Below are 26613 nucleotides of genomic sequence, written 5' to 3' on the forward strand. Positions count from 1 at the left end.
ATGATTTTTACTATATCCCCAGACTACCTCTACTGGCATTACTTAACATTTGTTTGCAAAAATTTGTTCTGCTTTAAAATTTAACTTAAAGGGGAATCGGCATCATTCCCTTAAATAAAAACGAAGCCGTTGTTGCTTTCTAGGAGAGATTGGTGGAACGTGTGAGTCACAATGGAGTAAGCATGGCTCGGGGACTCCGTTTACAGTGGAGTGGGGATGGAACCCAGGCACGTCCACACCAGTTGGGAAATGGACTTTTGACTTTGGACAACCGCAGCTTAGCTCCATCCTGGAAAACATCCTGGTGCTCGGGACTGAGCAATAAGGGTAACATACCCTAGAAAACATCTCACACTTTAGACTGAAACAGAGATCATGCAATGCTGTTAACCAAACAGCCAATCATGTGACAGTTTAAATACTGTCAGAACCAATTGTGAGTCTTTCAAACACTTAATGGAAGCTTGTGTCTCTTTGCCTTCAAAACCCTGCCTCCTGCCTACAGCTCAGAGCACGCCCGGCTTCGGCTGTCTCTGCATCTCCCAGATTGCAATCCCTAAGACCCCAAATAAACGCATACAGTGATTTTGCAGCGTGTCTTTCCTCCTGACAATGGGGGTAATCCTGCCCCTGCTCTCCTTGCTACAAAAAAAGGAAAATTAGCAAAGGTTTATTATCCTGAAACACATTTTTTTCTTGAATTAAACGCAGTCTTGAAAGAAAATGGAAAATGAAGACCGTTTTCCATAGGAATTACCCTTCAGGAGTATTATCTCACAGGTCTGCTACATTCATCTTGATGATTCCCGGCAGTCTCAGGGCAAAGGCCGCGAGTGGCAGAGGACAAATCAAAGGCTCTTCTTTCCCAGAGACAAACCTAGAATGGTGCCCACCTCAAAGGCTGCTCTTCTAGGCGTCTCTGTTTCTCAGGTGGGTCCCGAGAAATAAATCCTAGTAAACGAGATATAGGAACACCACTACCCCCCCCCACTGATCCCGGGAAAAGGAAGGGACTGCACACCCTCACTGCGCTTTTCCTCTCCCCCCAGCCTGTGGCTCGCATGCCATGGCCAGAACTTCAGGAGTCAGCCTGGGCCCTAAGGGGGTCTCGATAGTGGAGGCTGCTTGTCAGGATGAGGAAGCAGGAGACAGCCGGAGCTCGGGGTCTGACAGCCACGTGACGACACCGTGCCAGTGTGGTCTGCCCGCATCTGGAGTTTAATGCAAGTGAAAAGTCATCTTATATCTGGCTTAACACCTGATGTGTCATGTCTGCGTCACTCACAATCCCATACAATTACTAGCCAATATCGGTGTTAACACCACACTGCAGGAAAGGCCGACTTCAGCCTTTAAGCGTGCTGTGAGGTACAAATTATGATCCTCATCCTACAGATAAAAGACCTGAAATTCGGGAAGATCAAGTGACTTGCCGGGAGGCGCAAAGCCCATAAGAGACTGAGCTGAGATGTGAGTCCAGCTTTCTCTGCCTTCAAAGGCCCTTAGAACCCGACTATTCGGTCTCTGGCACAAGGCCCAATTTGTCCTACTGGCATGGATGAAACTTAGTTCTTAAAATAAATGTGGAAATGGAAAGTTTCACTTTTTTATTATTGAAATGGCCACTGATTCAACTTGTCCAGTGATTCTGGACCATGCCCCGTATGTAGGACACTGGCCCGTCAGCTGGGGCTGCCTTATGGCTTGGCCACCATTGTCAGGATGCCTGGAGTCTCCAAGCTGCCCAAGGGCCTAATGGTTGAGATTAAAGCAAAAGAATGGGGGGCGCCTGGGTGGCACAGTGGTTGGGCGTCTGCCTTCGGCTCAGGGCGTGATCCTGGCATTATGGGATCGAGCCCCACATCAGCCTCCTCTGCTATGAGCCTGCTTCTTCCTCTCCCACTCCCCCCTGCTTGTGTTCCCTCTCTCGCTGGCTGTCTCTCTCTCTGTCAAATAAATAAATAAAATCTTAAAAAAAAAAAAAAGCAAAAGAATGGGATTCGACATATAAACACTTCATTAAATTTCCTTGCAATAATACATCGGGCATATTTAGTCTTTATAAATGTTACAGTGCATTTGTAAAGACCTTAAAGGTAGACTGTCTTACTTTGCAACATTTCATCTAAGTATGAAGAAAAATCACAACAGTTCACAAATAGTTATTTGGAACTAATTAATTTTAAAACCAAAATTTAGGGGCGTCTGGTGGCTCAGTCATTTAAGTGTCTGACTCTTGATTTCAGCTCAGGTCATTATCTCAGGGTCATGAGATCAAGCCCCATGTCGGGATCCACGCTGAGTGTGGAGCCTGCTTGGGATTCTCTCTCCCTCTCCCTCGGCCCCTCCCCCCCCGCTTGTGCACACACACTCTCTCTCTCTAAATAAAAAATAATAAATAAAATAAAAACAAATTTTACAGAACACAATGTGTATTCAACGCGGGAAATTGGTACATTTCCACATCTCCTTAGTGAAGGGGGTCACCAAAAGTCAGAGCGCCTGGGGCCAACCAGCCGGAGGTTCTAAAGTTGCTCTCAGGACCCAGTGTGGGGGGTGCAGAATCTCCCTCAGCAGGAATTTGGCCCTGACAATGCTCCCCCTCCCTGTATTCCAGGCGTTCTGATATACGCATCCCTGATCCCTTGGATTAAAAAAAACCCCACATGTCACGGGGGCACAGACTCCCTCATTTTCACTGTGGAAATACTGGTCAGGACAGATTTGATCATTCTTCACGGTGGAGAGAGAGCCCTGGGCCCAGCTGGGCTGCATGTCCGGGCGAGTCTGGACCACGCAGAGCGAGGGTCCCCACTGTTCATGGTGGTCACAATTTCATGTGCTCAACCACTGCGCCTAGCTCAGAAACAAATACTTCTTTGATGATTATACCTTTTCCATCAGCACCAGGTGAAAATGCACCTGTGGGCAGGTCAAAAATGAGGACCCTCTGCCAAGCAGGTCCACCCTCAGGGAAACGGTCCCTTATGTTAAGGCGGTAAGACTTCAGCATTTCTTCACGTAGCTCTAATTCACTGAGCAGAGAAGATGAAACCATCCAATTATCTGCCATTAGGATCAACTTACTAGCTACAATTACAGAATTCCAAGTTTCTCACAGAGCACCAAGTTCATCTTGTGTGCCCATGTCAATTTCCTCTCCAGTACTTTCTCTGCTTCCCATCTCATCTCACTTTTAGAGTGGATTTAGGAGGGGTGAGGGGGGGCATCTAGAAACTGGATCCCTCAGGGATGCCGCAGGGTGCGGTCCCCACACTCGGAGGCCTGAGGGGGTCCCCTCCCCTCCCAGACATCTCCCTCATGGCTACTCCCAATTCCACACAACTTGGTTCATTCTTAGACTCTCGGAGACCATGTGGCCAAATCAGAAAGAGGTTGTCTTGCCTCTTGGACACTTCACTGTTTTCCAAATAATCATTTTTTTTTTAAAACAACAGCTTAATGACTATTAATTGAGAACGGAAACAGCAGGCTTCTCCATTGGGATGCTTCCTCCCTGTATTGCTGAGCCTTCGAGAGCTCACTATGTTTTTTTTAACTGCATGCAATTCAGCTTCTTTTCTTTCTTTCTTTGGTCCACATTCCATTCCCTGGTCTTTCATTCATCAATTCAATAAACGTACAGGGAACACCAACTATGTTCCAGGCACGGTGATAGGCACCAGGAAGTTAGAACGGAATGAAGCAACATGGTCCCAGGGTCTTAAGCATCATCCTCCACGTAGAAGATTTGCTTACATCCCTGAATATCCGCCCCCCACACAAATGCAATAAAAAGCGACCTCATTTTCATAAGACTAGAATGACTAGGAATCAGCGTATGCTATCTTATAATATTCTCTTCATTGCCAAAGTTTCAAACCATGATGGAAATCCCAGCTGGGAACCTACCTCCAGTGATGGGAAGTTCACCCGGGAAGGCAACATGGTGGGGGGTGGCCTCTGGGAGTTCTGAGAGCTCTGGGGACAGCACAGGGCATGCAGGAAACACTCAAGGAGCATTTACAGAATAAGCAAGACCCCATCAGGGCTACTGTTTCAGTCCATATAGATTTCACCCGTGTCTGCTGACTCTGGCTTCTTCAATAAAATTAAAAAGATCCAGAATGTATTGAGGGCTTAAGATGTCAATCTCCCTTTCATAATATTCACATTTTCAATTCTCAGGACTCCATGAAGGATGAGGAGGATGGCTCCCATTTTACAGAAGAGGAAGGTGAGGCCCAGGGAGGGCAGCGGCAGGTTCTAGGTCAGCCGGTGCGAGTGGGACCCAGCCGGCTGGTCCACAGCACATGTGTGTGGTGCCCTAGCCCGACGCTGTTCTCTCCCCGGCCCCCAGGGAAGGCCGCTCTGAAGCCTGTGTCCCATTGTCTCTGCCACGTGCATCAGGGGTCCCTCACTTACCCCCACTTTTCTCTCCGGGAGCCCGTCCCTAACTCATGCTGGCCAGGGCATGTGCATCAGGGGTCCCTCACTTACCCCCACTTTTCTCTCCGGGAGCCCGTCCCTAACTCATGCTGGCCAGGGGCAAGCTGCCCCCACACACACAGGTGCGGGCTGGTGGCGCTGCTGCCTGGGGGAGGAGCCTCACTCCGTGTGGGGGAAACAGCAGGTGCAGCTGTGCTGACGCCAGGTGGGCTGAGGCCCTGAGGACCTGCTGGGGGGCTCTCCTTGCTCTCTGAACACAAAGAGATTACCCCCGACGACCCCAGGCCAGAAGCCAGGACCCCTGGAGGTCAGGTGTACCTGACGGAGTCAGACCTGGCAAGACAGCACGGAGGCCCCGGCAGGGAGGCTGCCCAAGCCCTGAGCAGCCAGGCCTCTCTCCTCCCAGGCCCTCATCACTCTCTCTGTCATTGTCGCTCAGCCCCTCGGCCCCCCAGCACCACGCCAGAGCCCCGAGAGCGCAGGGTCTGCCAGCAAGCTCTGCTTCAATGGCCTCACACAGCCGACTTTCAGAAACGGGTTTGAGGCTGAGTGTCTCCACAGAATGCACACCTCCTCCGGGGTGGACGGGGAGATTATTCCTGACACACGTGGTGGGCAGCTGAAGCAAGGAGCCCGTGAGCTGGTGTGTGTGCACGTGGGGGCTCCTGGTGTATCCAGGCATGTTCCCTGATCCCGAAAGCAGCCCTACGGGGTTGTTTCTATCACTATTACTCCATTTACAGAGGGTGCTACGCACAGCAGATCCCGACACAGGGTCGCAAGGAACCCAGGTGAACTCAGGTCTGGTTAACTTCACACTCCACGTTCTATAATACAACTAACTGGTGTACAATTTCTAATGGTTTCTGGATACGGTTGATAAAGCAGCAGACCTAGAGACAAGGGCTCGTGTGCTGGTGACTTACTATGGATGTGCCCCGGTAAGAGCTGCGTGGGGAACACGGGGCAGGGAAAGGCGGGGGAGGCAGACATGGGTGCATTTCAGCAAAGGTCCCCCAAGAAGGGGACCGGCCTGATCCTGCAGGGGACTCTGGAATATGAGTTACATCTCAGCTTGTCCCATCGTGAGACAAGGCACGGGGCTTCCCTGTCCCTGTACTAAGAATCATGGGTGCGGGCAGGGCTTGGAACGGCTGTGAGGGACAGTGTGATTCAAAGGCTCGGGCAAGATCCAATCTTGAACAAAGTGCTTCCAGCAACCTGGGGTAGTCCTCCAAAGCCAAGTTGCAGGTGTGGGAAATGAGAACACGCTGAAATGGTGCTGGAGAAGCACAACAATGGGGGAGGTGTGTGTGTGTGTGTGTGTGTGTGTGCAGTTGTGAGAAGGACGCTCAGATGGGTAACTGGTAATTTCGATGCGGGGGGACCTCTCCCTCCCAGAAGCTGCATCAGTTCCTTCTGCCAGTCTCCCAGACCCGAGGGGGTGGGAGGGAGGGACAGGCATTCAGAGTGGAAGGAATAGCAAGAGCAGAGGCAGAGACAGAGCAGATTGAAGAGAGCGTCCCAAGGACAGCCCTGCAGGTCAAGCAGGCTTAAAGATGCCATCTCAAGGACAAAGGAGGGGCAACACCAGGCTTGGCCCAGTAACAGCTGGGTTACAGGGCCACCTGGCAGAGAAGACTCCTGCCTGCCCAGGCGGTCAAAAGTGAGGGACCTGGGCTTCAGTGTTTCTGAGCTGACTGCTGCTCTCAGAAGCCAAACAGGTGGGAGAACATGGCTCAAATTTGGGCTTCGCCAAAGACATCCTTCTGACAGCCCTGAACAGTGCTCTTCTCTGGCCCCAGGTGGGTACTCAGAGCCTGGGAGCGCGACTGTTATACCTGCTTAGTATTCTCCACGAAAGCAGGCATATTTGATATTTAGGTGCGCTTTAATGGACCCTGAAAAGAAATTATATTGATTCATTTAAAGAATAAATGCCCCCCTGCCGTCCCCTACGTGATGAAATTCTTAAATGCTTCTACTTAATGGACATCACCTCTCAAAACATTACTAAAACTAATCATGGTAATTTTTATACATGTCCACGATTTCCCGTGCTATCTTCTCTCTGGCTTTGACGAGCTGTGATGAGAGGATGCCTTTTCTGTTGCCCTCTCTGACTTCAGTGGTCACCCCTCCCCCACCACAGGGGAACATTTTCTAACATCTCCAGGGAGGAAGAGACGGCAAAATCTATGTAATAGCACCATTTGGGTGGAAGGGAATCATCATAATTAAGTAGACTTAATATTTATTCACAGGCACGCACGTGCCAAGTACTCGCAGCCCGGACCTCAGGAGAGACGAGGTGACCGTTCTGGGAGACCCACGAAAGGTAAGCAAGGCTGTGAGGTGAGCAAATCACATTTTAAAATTTCTTACTTCTGGTTTCTCCTCCTGTTACACAGGAAGCCTCACGTTTTAAGTGACCAAAATTCATCTCTCTATGTCTCAGGTCTCGGTACTTTGGTTTGTAAGAGGCATCTGAAAGGTTTGGGGACAGCCCAGAGATGTCCTGGCCTCGGTGGGTCGTGACAGGATCGCCTGTAATTTATACTTTTCTATTTCTGGTAATGACCAAGATGCCGTGGACTTTAAATTCCCACCGGACACCAGGGTTAAACATCCCCGACTGTTCGCATGGCCATGGAGAAGTTGCCCCCTCTGTGCCTTGCCCCCAGTTCCAGGAGCAGATGGGACACCTGTCACCCTGGCTGGGCAGTCAGCTGACTGCACGCATGTCTGTTTGGTAACGCTGGGATCTTTCCAGAATGCCCGGGGGACAGTCCCTTCTGAGTTCAGAGCCCGTCACAGTCTATTCTATGAGACACGCATTTCACTCAGACAAGAAGAAAACTTCCCCAAATCAATGAAAGGAAACACAATGGTGTGCAGGTAAGGGCTGCGTCTCACATGGGGAATTATTAATTTTCTCTTATTTACAGAATCTCACCATAAACGTCAAGCCCGGAAAATTCAATGAGCAATTGTTTCACATCTCGAGAAGCAGTATCAAAGTCGTCTGCCTAACGGAAACTATCTCTACATGATGTGGCCACCAGGGGATGGACATGTTGGAGAACAAAAATGTCTAATTCTGCCCCTTCATTTATGAGACAACACGTCGCGTTTGAACAGCATTCGGTTTGTGTCTTTGGAGTGTTCTCATTTCATCCAGCCAACCCACGGCAAGGAAGTCCGAGTGCTTGGTCTGCACGACGTGCCCCCCCCATCCCTGTCCCCCAAAGTGCTTTCTCTTCCTCTGTCGGCCCTGCCATCCCACTTCTGTGTTCACCCCTGCACCTCTCAGGCCCCAGTCATCTTGCTACATCTCCCCAGATCATCCTTTCCTACCTTTGCCTGCTGAGCCAACATCTGCTCCCAATTCCAGATCTCACTTGGGACCCCATCTCACTGTCCACCTCTACTGGACTTGTGGGACACTTCTCCGCCTCCCTCGGAGGACTGCGAGCCCCTCCGATAACCATTGTGTGCACAATAGGGACACTTACTCCAGGCACTTACTCTGTGCCAGGCACTGTTCCAGGCATTTCCTTGCATAATTCGTTCGATCCTTAACACAAACCCAGAAGGTAGGTACCTCTTACCAGCCCCACTTTGCAGGTGAGGAACCCAAAAATCAATCAATCCATCCATGAATCATATCAAAAACCTTTTCTAAATCTACACAGCGGAGAAGTACTGAAAGTAGGATTTGAACCTAGAAAGCCCAGAGTCTGTGGCTCTCACCACTACTGAATTCTGTGCCTCTAGACACAGCAAACCTTTTCTATTTCTGTTTTAGAGATAAATGGAACAAAACAGCCAAATTAAAACATCTGTCCCTGCAAGACAACTCCACTAATGAATGTCAAAGACATCATTAGGTCCCATGTGCTTTGATGCCTTCTGGTTGTTTCTCAGTATATCCTACCTCATTGTCTAAACATCTATTTTTCTTTCTTTTTGCTTACTCAGAACTACATGCAGGTGATGGAAACCATGTCTGGTAATTGCATGCAGACACGACTGTTAAAACCTCCTTCATTGTTGTGCCTGCAGAGGGTGCTCATCGGGGGGGCGTATATTCCCCTCCCCTTGATGTGGGCTGGCCTTGCACCTGGCCTTGACCAATGCAATGTGGGGAAGAGACCCTGTGCCAGTTCCCAGCCCAGACTGTCAGAGACCTAGAATCTCCTTTCTCCCCTCACTCCCCCTCTTTCTTTCAGTGACCTGAGCCACCATGTGAGAGGCTGGACCACCTGACTGGAAACAGGCTCAGCTGTTCCCTTGAGCAGTCCAGCCATGCCAACCAAGGATCAGACACCTCTGATGTCATGATCTCCGGCAACCCACCCTCTCTTCAGAAACCCCAGAAAGTAAGCAGCACATGAATGACCTGGCTGAGGCCAGCCAACTCAAAACATCGAGAATAAATCATGGTTTTAAACCACTAAGTTTTTGGCAATGCAGTGATATCTAACTGAAAATAATGCAACTGGAAATTCACCTCGAGTAAGAAATCACGAATGCTATCTCTTGCTCACTTATGGAGCAATCCTTATGGTAATTATTGCTGGCCTCTATGTTAGCATTCCATTCTAAACAGTATGCTTGTGTATATTCCAAGGGCATAGCGAGCGTACCCCAATTATCCCTGTGTCAAGTCAGACCAAAGAAGAAGAAAAGCTTTTTTTTTTCCCTCCCCCAAACTGCATTTCATTTGTCTTTGTTTCTGCGTGGCAAGTCTTCCTCTCCCCAAGCCCCTTGCCGGGCTCTGCCGGTGGCTGGATATCCAACAGCCCTCTGGGTCCTCATGGTGGGGGGTGGGGACCACCAGCTCCGAGAGAAGGCTCCGCCGGTGAAGGAACTGAGCTCAGGCGCTAGAGTCACAGGGAAGGAACTGAGTCCTTGTCAGGTACCTGGGGATGGCTGTGGGCAGGTGGGCTGGGGTGCGGATCCCACCCGATTTCCAGGTCCCAGTTTCATCCCTGAGAATGCAACCAGCCCCACAGCCCTGACTGTGTGGCCACTCACAGGTCAGACTGACTGGACCCTGACATTGGGCCAGTTCCTCTCCTGGCAATTGACTTGTATCATCTCTGGGAATGTAAAATATCCTTCTCCTTTATAATCTCCAAGACAAGAACACTACAAAGGATGGGTTTTTGTCCTCATTTTGGGGGTGAGGAAATTAAATTTCAAGTTGCCAATGCCTGGGGTCACACAGGAGTTCATGCAATGGCAGGATTCCTACTCCCTCTGCCAATCCCACCAACCGTCTGCTGGCAGAAAGTGGGGTGGAGATGGGGCACTCCACAGCAGGGGCAGAGCAGGGAACCATAGGCTTCCGGAATGCACACAGGACATGGGAGACCAGGGGCCCGCCAGTCTCCGTTGCCCAGAGAGAAGCAGAGTGGAAGACAAGGAATGCCCTGGAAAGGGGGTGACTTGCCTAGTACTTGACACTTAACTCTGCCCAGAGTCAGAGGAGGAACGGGTGATCTCCAGCATCTTTCTATTTCTAGACCACAGGCTCTGGTCAACCTACTGCCTGTAAACCACAGCAGTCCTTGATGTCATCCTGTGTGGTCTGAGTAGCCTGCTCTGCCCCACGCCGCCCACGCCTGCTGCAGGTGGAGCTAAGCCGACCACTGCGTCTACACCCCCAGTCTAGGGGTGCTTCATTGCGTGCAATTCCACCCAGCATAATATCACTGCCAATAGTGCAGTGGCCCAATTGCCAGGGAAATTCCAAAAGGAATTCTCTGAAGGGTAGCTATGACCTGAGCTTTCAACTTCACTGGATTTGATGTCTATAATAATCTTTACTACGTCCACTTGTATCGCTAAAGTTAACCAGATTTTCCATAGTTCTGTCTGTATCTCTCATTCCTTTTTCTCTCTTCCATCCCTATAGGGTTTTTTTGTTTTGTTTTTAAAGATTTTATTTATTTGAGAGAGACAGAGGGAGGGAGAATGAGCGGTGGGGAGGGAAAGAGGGAGAGAGAGAGAGAAGCAGACCCCCCACTGAGCAGGAAGCCCACTACGGGGCTCAATACGAGGACCCTGAGATCAGGACCTGAGTCGAAGGTGGAGACTTAATGAACTGAGCCACCCAGGCGTCCCCCCTCCATCCCTATGCTTTTCTACTTCATACTGTATGACTGATCTACACATTCTCCCAAATTTACGAATGTAAGTATTTCCTCTTGGTGCCTATCCAAGTAATAAACTCTATATTTTGGACTCAACACTCTTACACCAAGCACCTGCTGGGAGTCCTGGAGGCCCACTAATACTCAGCCTCCTCCAGGTTAGAACCTGGGCTGTCCTTGGCAATCCCAAGCTGGGAGTGTTGATTCTGACTCCTCCTTGTGCCTGGGGAGCACTACCACAACTGCCGACTTATTCAGTCCTCTTTAACTAGCTGATTGTCAGGACTGACAACAGGATACCATTTGTCATCATCTTCCTCCCTGACTTGACTGTAGCCAACCCTTCACAGCCAGGTTTAACCCTGGCAGAGTGTGTTTTCCTTCAGCCAGGTTCCCCTTGCAACAATGTAGACACATGGCTACACCAACCGTGGGCCTCCATTTCCAAAATTCACTCATCCAACATTCAACACGATTTACTGAATGTCGCTATGTGCGTTGCACTCTGCTATGCGCTGGCATGTATTGATAAATGACTGTTTACCAGTGGAAAACAAGTGTCCCACTGCCATCCTCCTGCTCACCTGTCTGCCCAACAATGGAGGCGCTCAGTCTGTGGGGGATCCTTGAGGACACCTTCAAGGTCATTCGGATCTGGTAATACCTAAGGAAAAAACAGAAGACAGGCTGGTGAAGATCGGACTTCTTAATGTTGGCTTCTTCTAAAAGTACCTAGACTTACTCCTAAAGACCAAAGGGAACCATAGAAGTTTCTAGGCAGCGTGCACAATCACTTGGCATCGAGGAGAGACAGTGGGAGAGGGATCAGATGGGACCATGAAGGAGAAAGGAAGTTGAGTTGAAGTGAGATCATAGAGACACATACAAGTTTGGCGGCAACAGGGAGAGGGAAAGGGATGGTGGGTTGGCCATATGAATAGGTACATTAAGGGGCATGGCTTTTGTTTAGTCAGGAAGTCCATCCTACGAGACAATGGAAGCTTTACTGCCTGGTGCAAAATCCATCCATAAATTGAATTGCTATCATGCTGCAAGACCAACAGACTCTTCCTTTAGAAACACAACAGCGGGGTTGCCGATCCTGGGGGACCCGCCAACCACTCCTCAACGTATTTCTGTGCCCGTATTTGTAATACGTCACTCCCATTTCCAAATTCCACCATTTCAGAACATCGTGCAGGTTCCCACACTATCAGTAACCCTCCTATCTGGCCACTTCCGTCACAGGGCCACAAGCACCTTCTCCAGGTCCCTGCCTTTGCAATTAATGGCCCTTCCGCCTGCAAACACTCAGGGACATTTCTGGCGTCACACTGTTCTCCCCTTCCACCGATTTCAAGCCTATTGTGAAATGGGATGTGAAAAAAACAAAGTGAAATAGAGGTAAAATGAACCATGAACTCCGCTGGCTCATTGAGCTTATGGCTGGGGGCGACACTGCACTGTGCATATACTCATAGAAGGTTCTGTTGACAGGCTCGTGTTTGTTGTACGTGTGCGTGTGATAAGCAGAGGAGATGTAGAGCAAAGCACCATTGCTAGATTCACAGCTGGAGTTTGGGCGACATCATTTATGAGTTGCGTGATTTTGAATACACAACTTCTCTGAACGTATGTCTGTATTTGTAAAATGATGATTAAAAAAAGGACCTGCTATGACATCTGCTTCCAGGAAAGATGGAGTAGACATACTTTCCCCATCCTTCCCACCATAACTAAAACCTCTAGACAGCATATATAGAACAAACAAAAGATTTTTACAGATGAAGAAGAAAGCAAGCAGTCTATGGACCTCAAGGTCCAGGTAAAGACATGCTGGGGAGTTCTCTGCATTTTCTTTTTGCTTCATAGACCTCAGAGAGAAGCCAACCACCCAGAAATTCTAATGGCTGCAGGACAACAACAACAAACCCCCCCCAAACGCCTGCTTTTTCTAGTCAAAGGACAGAAAAGGGGCAGCGTAGCAAGATAGACAACTTTTAGACAGTAGTAACTGTACTCCAGCCACACGACACACAAAATTGTGGCCTCACCTCCACACACACCTGCAAAGACCAAGTGGGAGCCTCGATGTCCACCACTGCCAAGCTTTACCTAGGCACCCTCCTCACCTGGCAAGAGAAGGTCTTTGAGTAGGGAGCCAGATTCAGATTTTCCTACTAATAAATGGTGATGAGAATCCCACCTTTTAAAAGTACAGACTATGGGGGAGGGCTGAGTTTCTAACCCCACCCAGCAGGAACAAGGGCACACATATGCTCAAATGATTGCTGACAAAGGTTCAAGACCAATTCAATAGAGAAAAAGTAGGTTTCTCAATCAATGGTCCTGAAGCAACTGGATATCCACAGGCAAAAACCAAACCCAAACCAAAACCAAACAAACAACTTCGATCTCATTACTTTCTCTGAAAATTAATTCAAAGTGGATAATAATCTTACATGCAAAATGTAAAACTATGAAACTTTCGGGAAGAAAAAGAAAAGGTGGCTTTAAAATCTAGGGATAAGGGAGGAGTTCTTAATATCAAAAGCACGATCCACACACACAAATAATTGATAAATTGGACTCCACCGAAGTTAAACACTTGTGGCCTGCAGTACGTGCCACTAAGAGGACTGTGAGACAAGCTACATGGTGAGAGACAATATGTGCCAATCACAGGCAGTTGACCGTCATTATTGCGGGTTCTGTACGTATGGATTCTCCTACTTGCTAACGCAGATCTACAACCTCACACACAGCACTCAGGGGCTCCACGGTCACGCAGATGTGCTCCCAGATGGGCAAGCTCTGACCCCTCCGTGCACCTGTTTCACCTGAGCTCAAGCAAGACAACACTACCTTCTGTTTCTTGTTCTCATTCTGTAAACACATGTCCTCCACAGTCTATTTAGTGCCACTTTTTTTTTGTAATTTGTGTTTTTTATTGGTGACTCTGTTATTTAAAATGGCCCGTAGAGTTGAAGTGCTGTCCCGTGTCCCTAAATGTAGGACACCAGCAGAGACAACAGTCTGTTAGATGAGCTGCACTCAGGCCTGAGGTCTAGTGCCACTGGCATGAGTTCAATGCTAGTGGATCAAAGATAGATTAGGTAGATAGATAGATAGATAGATAGATAGATAGATAGATGATGGATAGATAGATGATAGATGACAGATACAAAGAGACATAGATGGATGAAAGATGGTAGATAAATGGATAGATAGACTGACGTTAGATAGATGATAGGTAAATAGATAGATGATAGATACATAGATAGATGGATGATAGATGATAGATACATTGATGGATAGATAGATAAATAGATACATAGATGATAGATACATAGATGGATGATAGATGATAGATACATTGAAGGATAGATAGATGATAGTTACATAGATAGATGGATGAGAGATGATGGATGGATGGATGGATAGACAGACAGATGATAGATAAATGGATGGATAGATAGATGATAGATAAACGGATGGATAGAAAGACAGATAGATAGATAGCACTGCCGTAAACAGAAACACATCTAAAACAAGGTTATGTATTGATCAGTTGATGAACATGTCATGACAAAAGCTCCCAGCCCCTCACTCTACATTTCCTCATGAGTGATGGCTCGTTACACAGAGGCAGTTTACTACCACCGTGAAATCCGTGGGGGAAGCACAATCACAAATCAGCTCCCATATCTGTGTGAGGGAGACTGAAGCAGGGGGGTACACCCTGTCTGTAGGAGACAGCTGCTCCTTCGCGGCCACTAATTACCCCTGTGCCGAAAGGATGACTGCGCAAGCAGAGAAAGACAATTATCATATGGTTTCTCTCATCTATGGAACATAAGAACCTGGAAGATCGGTAGGAGAAGAAAGGGATAAAGAAAGGGGGGGTAATCAGAAGAGGGAATGAAGCATGAGAGACTATGGACTATGAGAAGCAAACTGAAGACTTCAGAGGGGAGGGGAGTGGGGGAATGGGATAGACTGGTGATGGGTAGTAAGGAGGGCACGTATTGCACGGTGCACTGGGTGTTATATGCAACTAATGAATCATCGAACTTTACATCGGAAACTGGGATGTACTGTATGGTGACTAACATAATATAATAAAAAAATTAAAAAAAAAGAAAGGTTGACTGCGTATTGCTAAGTCTTTTGGGTTTTCAAGGGAAGACAGGAATTTGTATTTTTTTTAAAGATTTTATTTATTTATTCGACAGAGATAGAGACAGCCAGAGAGAGAGGGAACACAAGCAGGGGGAATGGGAGAGGAAGAAGCAGGCTCATAGCAGAGGAGCCTGACGTGGGGCTCGATCCCATAACGCCGGGATCACGCCCTGAGCCGAAGGCAGACGCTTAACCGCTGTGCCACCCAGGCGCCCCGGAATTTGAATTTTTAATAGAACATCTTTAAAACGTGAAATTTTGCTTCATAAATTAATGACAGTGACAGGAGCAATAACAGCGACAGCGGAACAATGAGGGGCGGCCACCATGGCCACCGCATTCTCAATCAAGCTCGGTGTCGACAGAATGGCGAACTTGCTGGTGAACTCCCACACGCCAATCCTCGGCAAAAGCTGACGGATACAAATACCAGCTGTCGCTTCTGGTGTTTCTTTAATAAAAAGACCCATGCGCTCCCATAATTTCATCATCAGAGGAAGAGATGTAAGTCCCACCACCACCACCACCGGTTTTAATATTCTAATGGCTTCTTCTCTGAACACAAAATGGGTCACTCCCTGCCAGAGGCGATATATCACTTTTCTATCAGGCGGTGCTTAGAGCAGTTATCGCTTTGTGCAAGCCTTATTCAGCATCGCTTGCCAGGGCCTAGACCAGAACTTCCACGTATGCAATCCTGTTGCAGCCTCTATGAATCCTCTGTGAGAGAAAGCACCGTCTCAGGTGTTACCCAGAAAAGACACCGGAAATACCGAACTACTTCCCCAGTAGCAAAGGGCAGCCAGCATTCTAATCCAGAGATAAATGTATTTTTAAAATTGAGCTACCCTATGTTCCAACAATTGCACTACTGGGTATTTACCCCAAAGATACAGACGTAGTGAAGAGAAGGGCCATATGCACCCCAATGTTCATAGCAGCATTGTCCACAATAGCTAAATCATGGAAGGAGCCGAGATGCCCTTCAACAGATGACTGGATTAAGAAGCTGTGGTCCATATATACAATGGAATAGTACTTAGCTATCAGAAAGAACGAGTTCTCAACATTTGCTGCAACATGGACGGCACTGGAGGAGATAATGCTAAGTGAAATAAGTCAAGCAGAGAAAGACAATTATCATATGATTTCTCTCATTTATGGAACATAAGAAGTAGGAAGATTGGTAGGAGAAGGAAGGGAAGAATGAAGGGGGGGTATACAGAGGGGGAATGAACCATGAGAGACTATGGACTCTGGGAAACAAACTGAGGGCTTCAGAGGGGAGGGGTGTGGGGGATTGGGATAGGCCGGTGGTGGGTATTAAGGAGGGCACGTATTGCATGGTGCGCTGGGTGTTATATGCAAGTAATGAATCATGGAACATTGCATCAGAAACTAAGGATATACTGTATGGTGACTAACATAACATAATAAAAAATTATTATAAAAAAAATAAAATAAAAAATTTTTGCCTGAGACACTTCATAGGAATCACATTTTATTGCATACATTAAAACCTTTTATACCCAATTCCAAAGTACTGTCTGAGTTCTTATTCCTTAAAAGCACTTGACGTTGCTGAGTCTTACTTCAAGGAATCAGTCATCATTTTGAACTTCAGATGTGTTACAGGCACGGGTTGAAAGAAATAAGTTTCAATTAGACTGGCCCAACTGGGCTCTGCCCTGATTAAACAGAATGCTTAAACCCCTTTAAGAATTCTCTTTTATCTGACATGAATTTCTGCCAGGTCATAAATCCATAAACCACGTGTCCTACCTGACATACATGATATTGCTTAGTCCCTGCAGGAAACCTTTGATACCCTTACTATGATTTCCATCTTAAAGATGAGAAAACCACCTTCTGGAGATGAAAAGATTTGTCCAAGTTCACGCATTCAGGAAGTAATATTAACACATCTCCAGGCATGACCTTATTGTTTCACACATGGATTTCCTTTAACCATCTTAAACCCACCTTCTTCTAGCTGGGGTCATTCACGAGGACATTATGAAGAAGGGAGCAGTTAACTCAAGTCCTTGGAGGGTGAACAAGGGGTGAGGGAGTGAGTTGCAGTCAGGATGGAAGAAGGAAGCGGAAACCAGGAGGCAGAAACCTTCAGACAGTGTGCCAGCACATTTGTCTCGATTTGCACATGACTCCTTTTGGGATATAAATACATATAGTCATTTTTTACCTTATGGGCTTCCATCTGTAAGAGTGGCATAAACTATGGCCTTTATATAATGAGGTAGGCAGAATAATGCCCCTTCCAAAGACAGTTACGTCCTCATCTCCAGAACCCGTAACAGAGAATTACGTTTGCAGATGGAATTAAGGTTGCCGAACTCCTGGCCTTGAAATGAGATTATTCTGCATTACCCGGGTACACCCAGTGTAACCACAAGGATCCTTCCAAATGGAAGGAGGTAGAATACAGAGAGTAACAGGGAAACGCAACGTGAGGAAGACCCTACCAGCCGCTGTAGCCTTCCCAGGTTGCAGGTGCCATCAGCCCCAAGATGCAGGTGGCCTACATGCACTGGAAAAGACAAAGAGACAAATTCTTCCCTAGAACCTCTACAAAGGAATACAGTCCATGCAACACCCAGATTTTAGCCTAGTGAGAGCCATTTCAGACTTCTGACCTCCAGACTTGTTAGATTTTAAATGTATGTTGTTTTGAGCCCCTTAGTTTGTAGGAATTTATTATGGTAAACTAATGCATACAAGCTTTCAAGTTTCTTCCTCGTGACAAAGCTCATGGGCAGCAGTGACTACCCCTATGTTAACAATATATAAACTGACTCAGAGAGGTTAGGTAATTTTCCTACAGTCACATGGCTAGTTAATGGAAAGTTTAGGGTTTAAAATGTAGGGCCATTTGACTAAACCAAACTCTTATTTGGGGGGGGCAAACCCAGGTGTTTTAAACTTCATTAGGCTCCCTCCAACTTCCCCATCATTATTATCACCAGGAGTCCAATCACATTCTCCCTCTGATCACTAATGTATTTCCCTTTGTTTTCTCAAAAGCACCTTCAGAATAAGAATGCTATCTTTTGCTTCTTTTGTATTCCTTAGAGCTCTTAGCACTGTATAAGGAGAGAAAAGCATCTAATAAACATTTGTTCTTGGTTGATTAGAGAAGTATCCACCACCACCAGCTGCTGGAGGAGGAAAACCATGTCCTATTCATCTCTGTATTTCCAGCAACTAACATGGTGCTGGCACACAGTTGGCATTCCATCAGTGTCAGAGGAATGAAAGAAAGAAGGGGAGGAAGAGAGAAAAAAAGAAAAAGAAAGATCGATTGATTCCAATAACAGAGACTCCTTCAAAAACTATGGAGTTATACAATCCACTCCCACCGTCTACAGTTCTGTGAGTGACTAAGAATCCACATGCAATTCTTTTTTTTTTTTTTAAGATTTTATTTATTGTATTTGACAGAGATAGAGACAGCCAGTGAGAGAGGGAACACAAGCAGGGGGAGTGGGAGAGGAAGAAGCAGGCTCATAGTGGAAGAGCCTGATGTGGGGCTCGATCCCATAACGCCGGGATCACGCCCTGAGCCGAAGGCAGACGCTTAACCGCTGTGCCACCCAGGCGCCCCTCCACATGCAATTCTTATGAAACTAACCAAACTAGAAATGATATTCTACATGGGAATACAGAGATCTATGATATTTTGTTAAAATCACTTTCATAAAAGGCATGTTATGAAATAACCACTCTGACCCAGAGACAGGTGACATGACCTAAAGCACAAATCACTGTGTTTGCAAAAGGGTCAAAACTGAGACTCTGGAGTCAGAATGCCTAGGTCCCAAAGCCAAACAGGCAAACCTCAAATAATAACTTTCCTTCTCTGTGCCTCATTCCTCACAGGTGATGCTATCTTCCCCAGCCTCACAGAACCATCATGAGCTACAAACAGGATGTGGGCGTGTGGCCCTTAGTATGAAGCTCAACCTTTAGTATGTCGATAAAGAGAAAATATTGTTGTTACTATTACCTAAGACACGTGGAACAGACATCATGCCCCAGCTGCGATCTCAATCTATCCAAGCTCACGGCTGGGGCGAAGCTGGGGGAAAGGTGATGGCTTGGGTGGGACAAGGTTCAGAGACGCCTGTGGCATGCAGGGCTTGATAACACAAAATGGCAGACACCAGAAGTAATACTCTGCTCTGACATGGCTGTGCCCACATGGCTAAGAAGAAAACCCTCCTTCTTTGAGTGTCCTGAGACAATATAGCATAGTGGGTATGAGTGTGAACTCTGCAACTCTGCCCTGACTAGCTGTGTGATCTAACTTGACAATGGAAGACCCACTGGTCCCAAGGCAGAACTCTCTACCCTAACAGGGAAGAAAGGGTAGTCGTGCCAGTAAGAGAGGCCTTGGTGTTCTAAAAAATTAATTTAAAAAAGGGGGAAAAAAAAGACCCAGGAAATGACCAATATATTTTTACTGTACACTCACAGGCTGACTCATCTGTTCTGACAGTGTCCACCCACCATAACAGAACTACAAGCCACTCTGTTGGACTTTATTGGCCTCAATAGCAAATAATGAGATACTTTTTCAAGAAAAGTCCACTCTAAGATATTTATAAATGGCATTACAGATAAAGGGCTGGTATCCAAGATCTATAAAGAACTTCTCAAAATCAACTCCCAAAAAAACAAATAATCAAGTCAAAAAATGGGCAGAAGATATGAACACTTAATGAAGACATACGAATGGCTAACAGACACATGAAAAAATGTTCAACATCATTAGCCATCAGGGAAATTAAAATCAAAACCACACTGAGATACCACCTTATGCCAGTTAGAATGTCAAAAACTGACAAGGCAAGAAACAACAAATGTTAGAGAGGATGTGGAGAAAGGGTATCCCTCCTACATTGTTGGTGGGAATGCAAGTTGGTACAGCCACTTTGGAAAACAGTGTGGAGGTCCCTCAAAAAGTTAAAAATAGAGCTACCCTATGACCCAGCCATTGCACTACTGGGTATTTACCCCAAAGATACAGATGTAGTGAAGAGAAGGGCCATATGCACCCCAAAGTTCATAGCAGCATTGTCCACAATAGCTAAATTGTGGAAGGAGCTTAGATGCCCTTCAACAGATGACTGGATTAAGAAGTTGTGGTCCAGGGGCGCCTGGGTGGCAAAGCGGTTAAGCTTCTGCCTTCGGCTCAGGGCATGATCCCAGCGTTATGGGATCGAGCCCCACATCAGGCTCCTCCGCTGTGAGCCTGCTTCTTCCTCTCCCACTCCCCCTGCTTGTGTTCCCTCTCTCACTGGCTGTCTCTATCTCTGTCAAATAAATAAATAAAATCTTTTTTAAAAAAAGAAGATGTGGTCCATATATACAATGGAATATTATTCAGGCCATCAGAAAGAACGATTACCCAACATTTGCAGCAACATGGACAGGACTGGAGGAGATTATGCTAAGTGAAATAAGTTAAGCAGAGAAAACAATTATCACATGGTTTCACTTATTTGTGGAACATAAGGAAGAAATAGCAGGGAGGACATTAGGAGAAGGAAGGGAAAAATGAAAGGGGGGAAAAAGAGGGGGAGACCAATCAGAGAAACTATGGACTCTGGGAAGCAAACTGAGGATTTCAGAGGGGAGGGAATGGGGGGATGAGTTAGCCCGGTGATGGGTATTAAGGAGGGCACATATTGCATGGAGCATTGAGTGTTATACGTAACTAATGAATCATGGAATGCTAAATCAAAAACTAATGATGACTAATAAAATTAAAATGCATATATATATAAAATAAAATAAGAAGAAAAGAAAAGTCCATTCTAATATTTCAGCAAAATTTGCCTGGTTACTTCGATATGTTCAAACATAATGATTATAACAATTCAGTCAGATTCCACCGATGTTAAGGGGATGACTTTTCTCATTCCTTCATTCCCATCTCCTTGTTCATCCAGAGGGGCCTGTAAGACACTCACACTCTGACCTGTCTGCTCAATGGTCATAGTCCCCTCCTTCCTTACAAAGAAAAAAACAGTTTTTGCGAGAGAAAGAAACATGCCAAGCTAAAAATACTCACCGCTCCTGACTCCCTTGCAGCTAGGAGAGATCGTGTGATCCTCTCTTGGCTAATGAGAAAAAAACACACATTGCCAGATGGAGCAAAGAGGAATACTTTTAAAGGAGAAGTCTTGGGTTTCATGACCCACGGGCTGTCTGTCCCTTCTCTGACTGTCGTCCCCTGACTTGATACATAAAGAAAATACCAGTGGGCATTAAAACAGCCATGTTTTGGCCATGAGGATAAAAGCCACATGAAAACGATGACAGAGCAGAAAGACAGAAGAAGTCTGAGTTCTTCGTGTCCTTGGTGACATGGCGGTATGGTCTATTTCAGGATTTCTTGTGACATCTTGTAATTTTTAAGCCAGGATTAGTCATCTGTCTAATCAGGTGACAATCGAGCGCCTTCAGCTTTACTCTATGGGTATGCTGTGAATCTATAAGGATGTCCTGAAAACTTCAGGGACGCGGGTGGTCAAAGGTTGAAACTGACAACCCCCGCGTCCTTTCCAACTGTGAAGGAGACACAGCCTCTGCAGTTCTGTCAGTTCTTCATGTCTAGTGCTATGTGGCAGGCACACCAACAGAGACCACATTTATTTTTCATGAGAGCTCTTTGAATTGTATATTACATTCCCACTTACAGATATGGAAATAAGATCTTCCAAAAGCCCCTCAGTCTTGGGCAGTTTCCTCGCACAAATATACAGATCAGGACTCAGCCAGAGATCCCAGGGTACCCCTCTGCACAGACCTACGGTGAGGTTGCTTGCTTGCTCTTGCTCCTGCTCTCTTTCTCTCTCTCGTAATAACAGAACTGAGTTGCAGGCACTTAATATTTGTTGAATCAAATCATTTCTAAATTAAATGTCTGTAAAAATCCATACACAGTTACTGCATTTTTCATGGTGCTTCCCCCACCAGGCAGTGGTGTGCCAACAGTACACAACTTTATGGTTTTCGACCTCAAAGTCGGTGGCTTGAAACTGGCCGTGGTGGGAGTATTTACACCATGGAAATCAACAAATGTCATGATGCACTTTTTTTGAGCCACTTTTTAAACATTTTTCAGTATGTCACTGCACCCCTCACGAACACCACTCCATCCTTTTAACCAAAGGAAATACAGAGCCCACACAGATTAAATACGGGGGCGATTTGGAACAGTTCCAAGAAAGTTACTGTTAGGTAGGACTCCAACTGTTGAGCCCTCAGGAGAAATCTATTTCATTGCTTTGAGATGCCTCATTGAAAAAAGCTATACTCATTAAGCTGGGATAATTCTGTGAGCAAGAGAAGAATGACCTTTGCAAGAGGCTTGCCGTGTGAGTGTAGATTTCAAAGTCTGAACAAAGTAGCTATACCTCTCCCCCCATTCTCCTCTCTTCTTACTCACATTAGAAACAAAGCAAACCCATAGTAGCAATAACAGCAATGATGATGCTTTTTGTCCAACTTAAGACAATTTAAACTCTCTGCACTTCGGTTTTTTTCATTTGCAAATGGGGATGGTCAATTACCTTCTGGAGTTGATAGAGACAGAAATCAGAATCAAGGTGCAGAGCAACACTGAGCTTTAATAAATGGTGGGTATTATTTTTACATATCAGCCTGATTTGTTGGTGAACTCCCATCCCTATTCACCAGAGTAGGAGGCTCAAGGAGCTCAAATCAGCAATGCAAGTAGCCCAGGTGGAGATGCCAAGTATAAAAAATGAGGTTGCCGGGTGCTGAAACACTGCAAAGTCTCTCTCCATCCCAGCATCCCCCTCTGCTGTTGTGATTCACACTCCCCGGTGAACCTGTTGTTCCTAGCTAATGAGTCAACCCAGATGGGGTTTCTAATTTGCATGACTGGCCACGTGTCACTGTTGCTCTCCGAAAAGTTGTTGGTGTCAGTCTCCAGGTCAGCCAGAAAAGAACCATTTGCAGGGAAAACGAAGACTCCCTCTTACCGCATACAGAGTGGGATTCCATCACAGGCTACCCGGGACATCGTGCATCTTCAACAGGGGCCAGGTCTCTTCTCTTTTGGTAGGAAGTAGCCCTGGGTTTTCTTTGCATTTGTGTGGCTTGATTAAATGAGGTGAGGTAGAAACAGGCTCTTAAGCTTCCCGCACAGCTTGCAATGACATGGGTAATTTAAAACCTCAGACCAGAAAATCTGCCGTGCAAAATCACACTGTGACAGGGGTCTCTGAAGAAAGAATTTTTCTAATTGGCAAGACCATATCCAACATCCAGTTCCAAGCAGCTGGAGGGAGAGGACAGGTCTTTCATGTGGAGCGATCAAAAGGGTGGTATGAACACGCACTGGGAAACCCAAGGTCTTGGCTTTCGCCCCCGACAGACTGGGCGTTAAATACCGGATTTTCCACTTACGAGTGGTGTGTGACCTTCGGCAATCCATTTTACTTCTCCAAGCACTGGTTTTCTCATCTTAGAAATCAATGGTTGTGAGGAACCAATGGGACGCTACAGGTGAAGTGCCTGGCATGGTACATGAGACATTATAAGGACCAGTTCCTTCTAAAATGTAGTTGGACCTATTCTCATCATTAGGACCAGATGTTGCGAATAGGAAGTCGACCTAGAATGGGGGAAAGGATCCCCATGTCCACCCAGCTAGTTCGCAGAGTCCACAAAAGAACACAAGACTGCTAATTCTGGCCCATCGTCTAATCCATTATACTAATACACTTGGACATAATTTAATTCTACGGTATTGATACTAAGTGATAAGAAAAGACACTCTATAAGCAGGTGGATAAATTATCTTCTTGCTGCTTTGGGAGACCCCATAAATATTGACAATAACAACTGCAACATCAGAGCAAGAGTGAAGGAAGCTGCCCGTCCTTGCAAACCAACCCTGAGTCAGGCCCCACATCAGGTGCGGTCCATGTGACGTGAGCTTCTACCTGGACAGTATTCAGGAAGGATGGTCATTACCTCCTCCACCCTTCCGATGTGGAAGCTGAAGCTCCAAAACATCAGACCTCACTCACAGACTTACAGAGCGTAAAAACATGTGGTATGCAAGAAGAAACCCCAAAGATACAAAAGCAATCTTCAAACTGGGGTCTGCTCATACATACTGGCCAGCAACAAAGGTGGCTGGGGTACCATAGGTCATAACAGCACGAAGAGTTCAAGCATTAAAAAGTCATACCTGGGGGTGCCTGGGTGGCTCGGTCAGTTAAGCATCTGACTTTAGCTCAGGTCGTGATCTCAGGGTCCTGGGATCAAGCCCCGCGTGGGGGCTCCTCGCTCAGCGGGAGTCTGCTTGTCCCTCTGCCCCTCCCCCCGCTCATGCTCGTGCTCTCTCAAAGAAAGAAATAAACCCTTTTAAAATATAAAAAAATAAAATAAAATAAAAAAGTCATACTAGTGACAGTGATGGAAAAAGCCACCGCCAATCTTTTGACTTCACATTCTCGCTACTTAGTTGTGGTCAACTGAACTGAACAACATGAGGACAAGGCCTCACAACAGAGGTTGAGGGCCCAGAAAAATGACAATATGGTCCCCACCCTCAGGGAGCTTACAGCCTCGTAGAGAACAAACTAACTTCACAGCTAGTAATTATAACCCTAAGGAGGCTCTTGGAGTTTGCAAGAGGATGAGATGAAGGGCAAGGTTAGGTCAGAGGAGAAAGCTAGTGCCTCGGTGGGAGGCAGGGAGGAATGAAAACCACTCCCTAAAAGATCGTAGAGTGTGCAGCAGGGGTCTCTCACGTCAAGGACCAGAAATGTGAGCAGGGAGGTCAAGGCCAGGAATGACAGCAGAGTGGCCGGAGCAGAAGACGGTATCTTTGATGTCACCCCTTCGCATCAGGGCCCTGTTGTGCTGCTGGCCTCGGGGAACAAGGCTGGGATGGCATCCCACAGACCCAGACTCCCCCGGGAACCACAGTGCACTTCTGTAGTTTTAGACTGCAGGGTGTGACCCAGAGCATGGCGGAGAAGCTGGTAGTCAGAGATGCTCTCTAATGGAATTTTGTACATACTATGTATTGCTATGCCTGAGTTCACCTGACTGATCCAGAGTCTGACCCATTTGACAAATGTAAGTTAGTACTGATGAACTCCCATGCCATCTGGGCTCACCCTTAAAGATGGGGTAGGTCTAGGCCGTAATGGCATTTGAGGTAGGAGGAAAGCTTGGAAAAATGCAGAGGGGTGGTGCCCGGAGACGTGTGTAGGGATAGTGGGGAGCTGAGTTTGGCCGGGGTACAGGATGGGGAATGAGGAACTACAAATAGATATTTCTTTCCCAAATATTTATCCTAGTATCTGGTACTGTGTAAACAGATGGCCCACACAGAGGATTAAGTGTTGTGGTTAAAGGCACCAACTGTGAAATGGAACAGAACTTTGTTAAGAGTCAGATCCATCCCCTCCCAGCTGTGTGACTTCAGGAAAGTTACTTAACCTCTCTGAACTACCATTTTATCCTTTGTAACATGCAGATAAACAATTAAGCCCAACACACAGGGTTGAGTGAGCGTGACATAAAAACAGTTCAGCGCAGCACAGAGTAAGTCTCCAGTGATCATTAACTGATTAATAGATGTATTGCCATTATTATTCTGATAAAGAAAGTCTTCATGGAAGGCGTTGTGTTACCCTGGGGAGGTACGGTCTTCAGAGTGAAACCTGCGTTTGAATCCTGCCTCTGCCACCTTCCAGGTGTGTGACATGAAGAAAATCATTCCAGCTCTCCGAGCCTCAGTTTCTTTACTTGTCAAAGAGAGATAAGGATGCCCATGTGGTAGGTCTGCTGTAAGGAGTCCAAGGCAGCATTTGCAAGGTGCCCGCACACACCCATATTCAGGAAACACAAGAGGCTCTGGGCCTCCCTGTGGATGACGCCACCGTCTGGATGATTGCCTCCTCTCTCAGGCAATGTAGCGTGAGCCATGTTTCTCATCCAGGCGATGAGGGTGGGTGAAGCAGGCCACTGAGGCCAGCATGAAAGCAGCATGAAAGCAGCTAGATGGGGGGCTGACAGACAGACAGACACACCTGCCAACTGTCCTCTGGAAGGAAGAATCCCTGACCAGTTTCCAGCCCCTTCCATCAGAATGCGTCTCTTCTGAGAAGAAACTGTCACAGCCCTGGTTAGGCTTCTTCCCTCAGCCCTGTCTCTTAATTGCTGTTGGATATGGAAACTGCCAGGACTTGAAGGCGGCCTGGAGATTTAAAGGGTTTTCCTCGTCTGCGTAAAAATTCCCCATTTCCTCATCAATCAAATCTTTATTTCTGCAAAACTGTTCAGACAGAACAACAGACATCCCCCAGCTCCATCTAACGCAGAGATGTGCTCTGTAATTACGGCGGACGGTGTGGACACTGCTGAGGTCCGCGTGCTTCTGCCATGCACTGCTGGCCTGCAGGTGCATGGAGCAGGGGGGCCCCGGGCTTGGCCGGACATGGGGGAGCAGCAGGTCCGCCCCCCAGCATGGCTACAAGGCTCCAGGGATGCGGCGGAACAGGATTCCATGCGACCGGCCCCAGGGACGGCATCAGCATCAAGCCTGAAAAAGCCCAGGCCGTTGCTAAGAAGACCTGGGTCAGGGAGTTGGACGGATCCATGGCACCATCTAAATGCTCAGGGAACTGCCCAGAAGGAAGAAAGGGAAAAGTCCCCAATGCCGAAGAGAAGAATTAGGGACTGCTTCACAGAGCTGTGTGGGGCAGAACCCAGGAAAGCCGGTGTGAATGTGGGACCCAGCCTGCCC

At 46.9% G+C, this 26613-nt stretch overlaps 1 protein-coding gene and 1 long non-coding RNA gene across 3 annotated transcripts in view; one reads left to right on the plus strand and one right to left on the minus strand.

Annotated features, from left to right (window-relative positions):
• FAM135B (family with sequence similarity 135 member B) overlaps positions 1-26613 on the minus strand; it is a 288115-nt gene that overhangs the window by 130390 nt on the left and 131112 nt on the right. Inside the window, exon 3 of one of the 2 annotated variants that reach the window (XM_034668650.1) lies at positions 11195-11274. In XM_034668650.1, the coding sequence (XP_034524541.1) occupies positions 11195-11274 (80 nt within the window). Of the gene's footprint in view, positions 1-11194; positions 11275-26613 lie in introns of those variants that run through there. The other variant, XM_034668651.1, reaches the window with a different exon arrangement.
• On the plus strand, positions 4188-7424 carry LOC109491010. The gene is made up of 3 exons (XR_002144388.1): positions 4188-4237; positions 6714-6787; positions 7398-7424. It is a non-coding gene; the product is annotated as an uncharacterized LOC109491010 (long non-coding RNA).

This window comes from Ailuropoda melanoleuca, chromosome 9, assembly GCF_002007445.2.
Source record: "Ailuropoda melanoleuca isolate Jingjing chromosome 9, ASM200744v2, whole genome shotgun sequence".
NCBI classification, from domain to species: domain Eukaryota; kingdom Metazoa; phylum Chordata; class Mammalia; order Carnivora; family Ursidae; genus Ailuropoda; species Ailuropoda melanoleuca.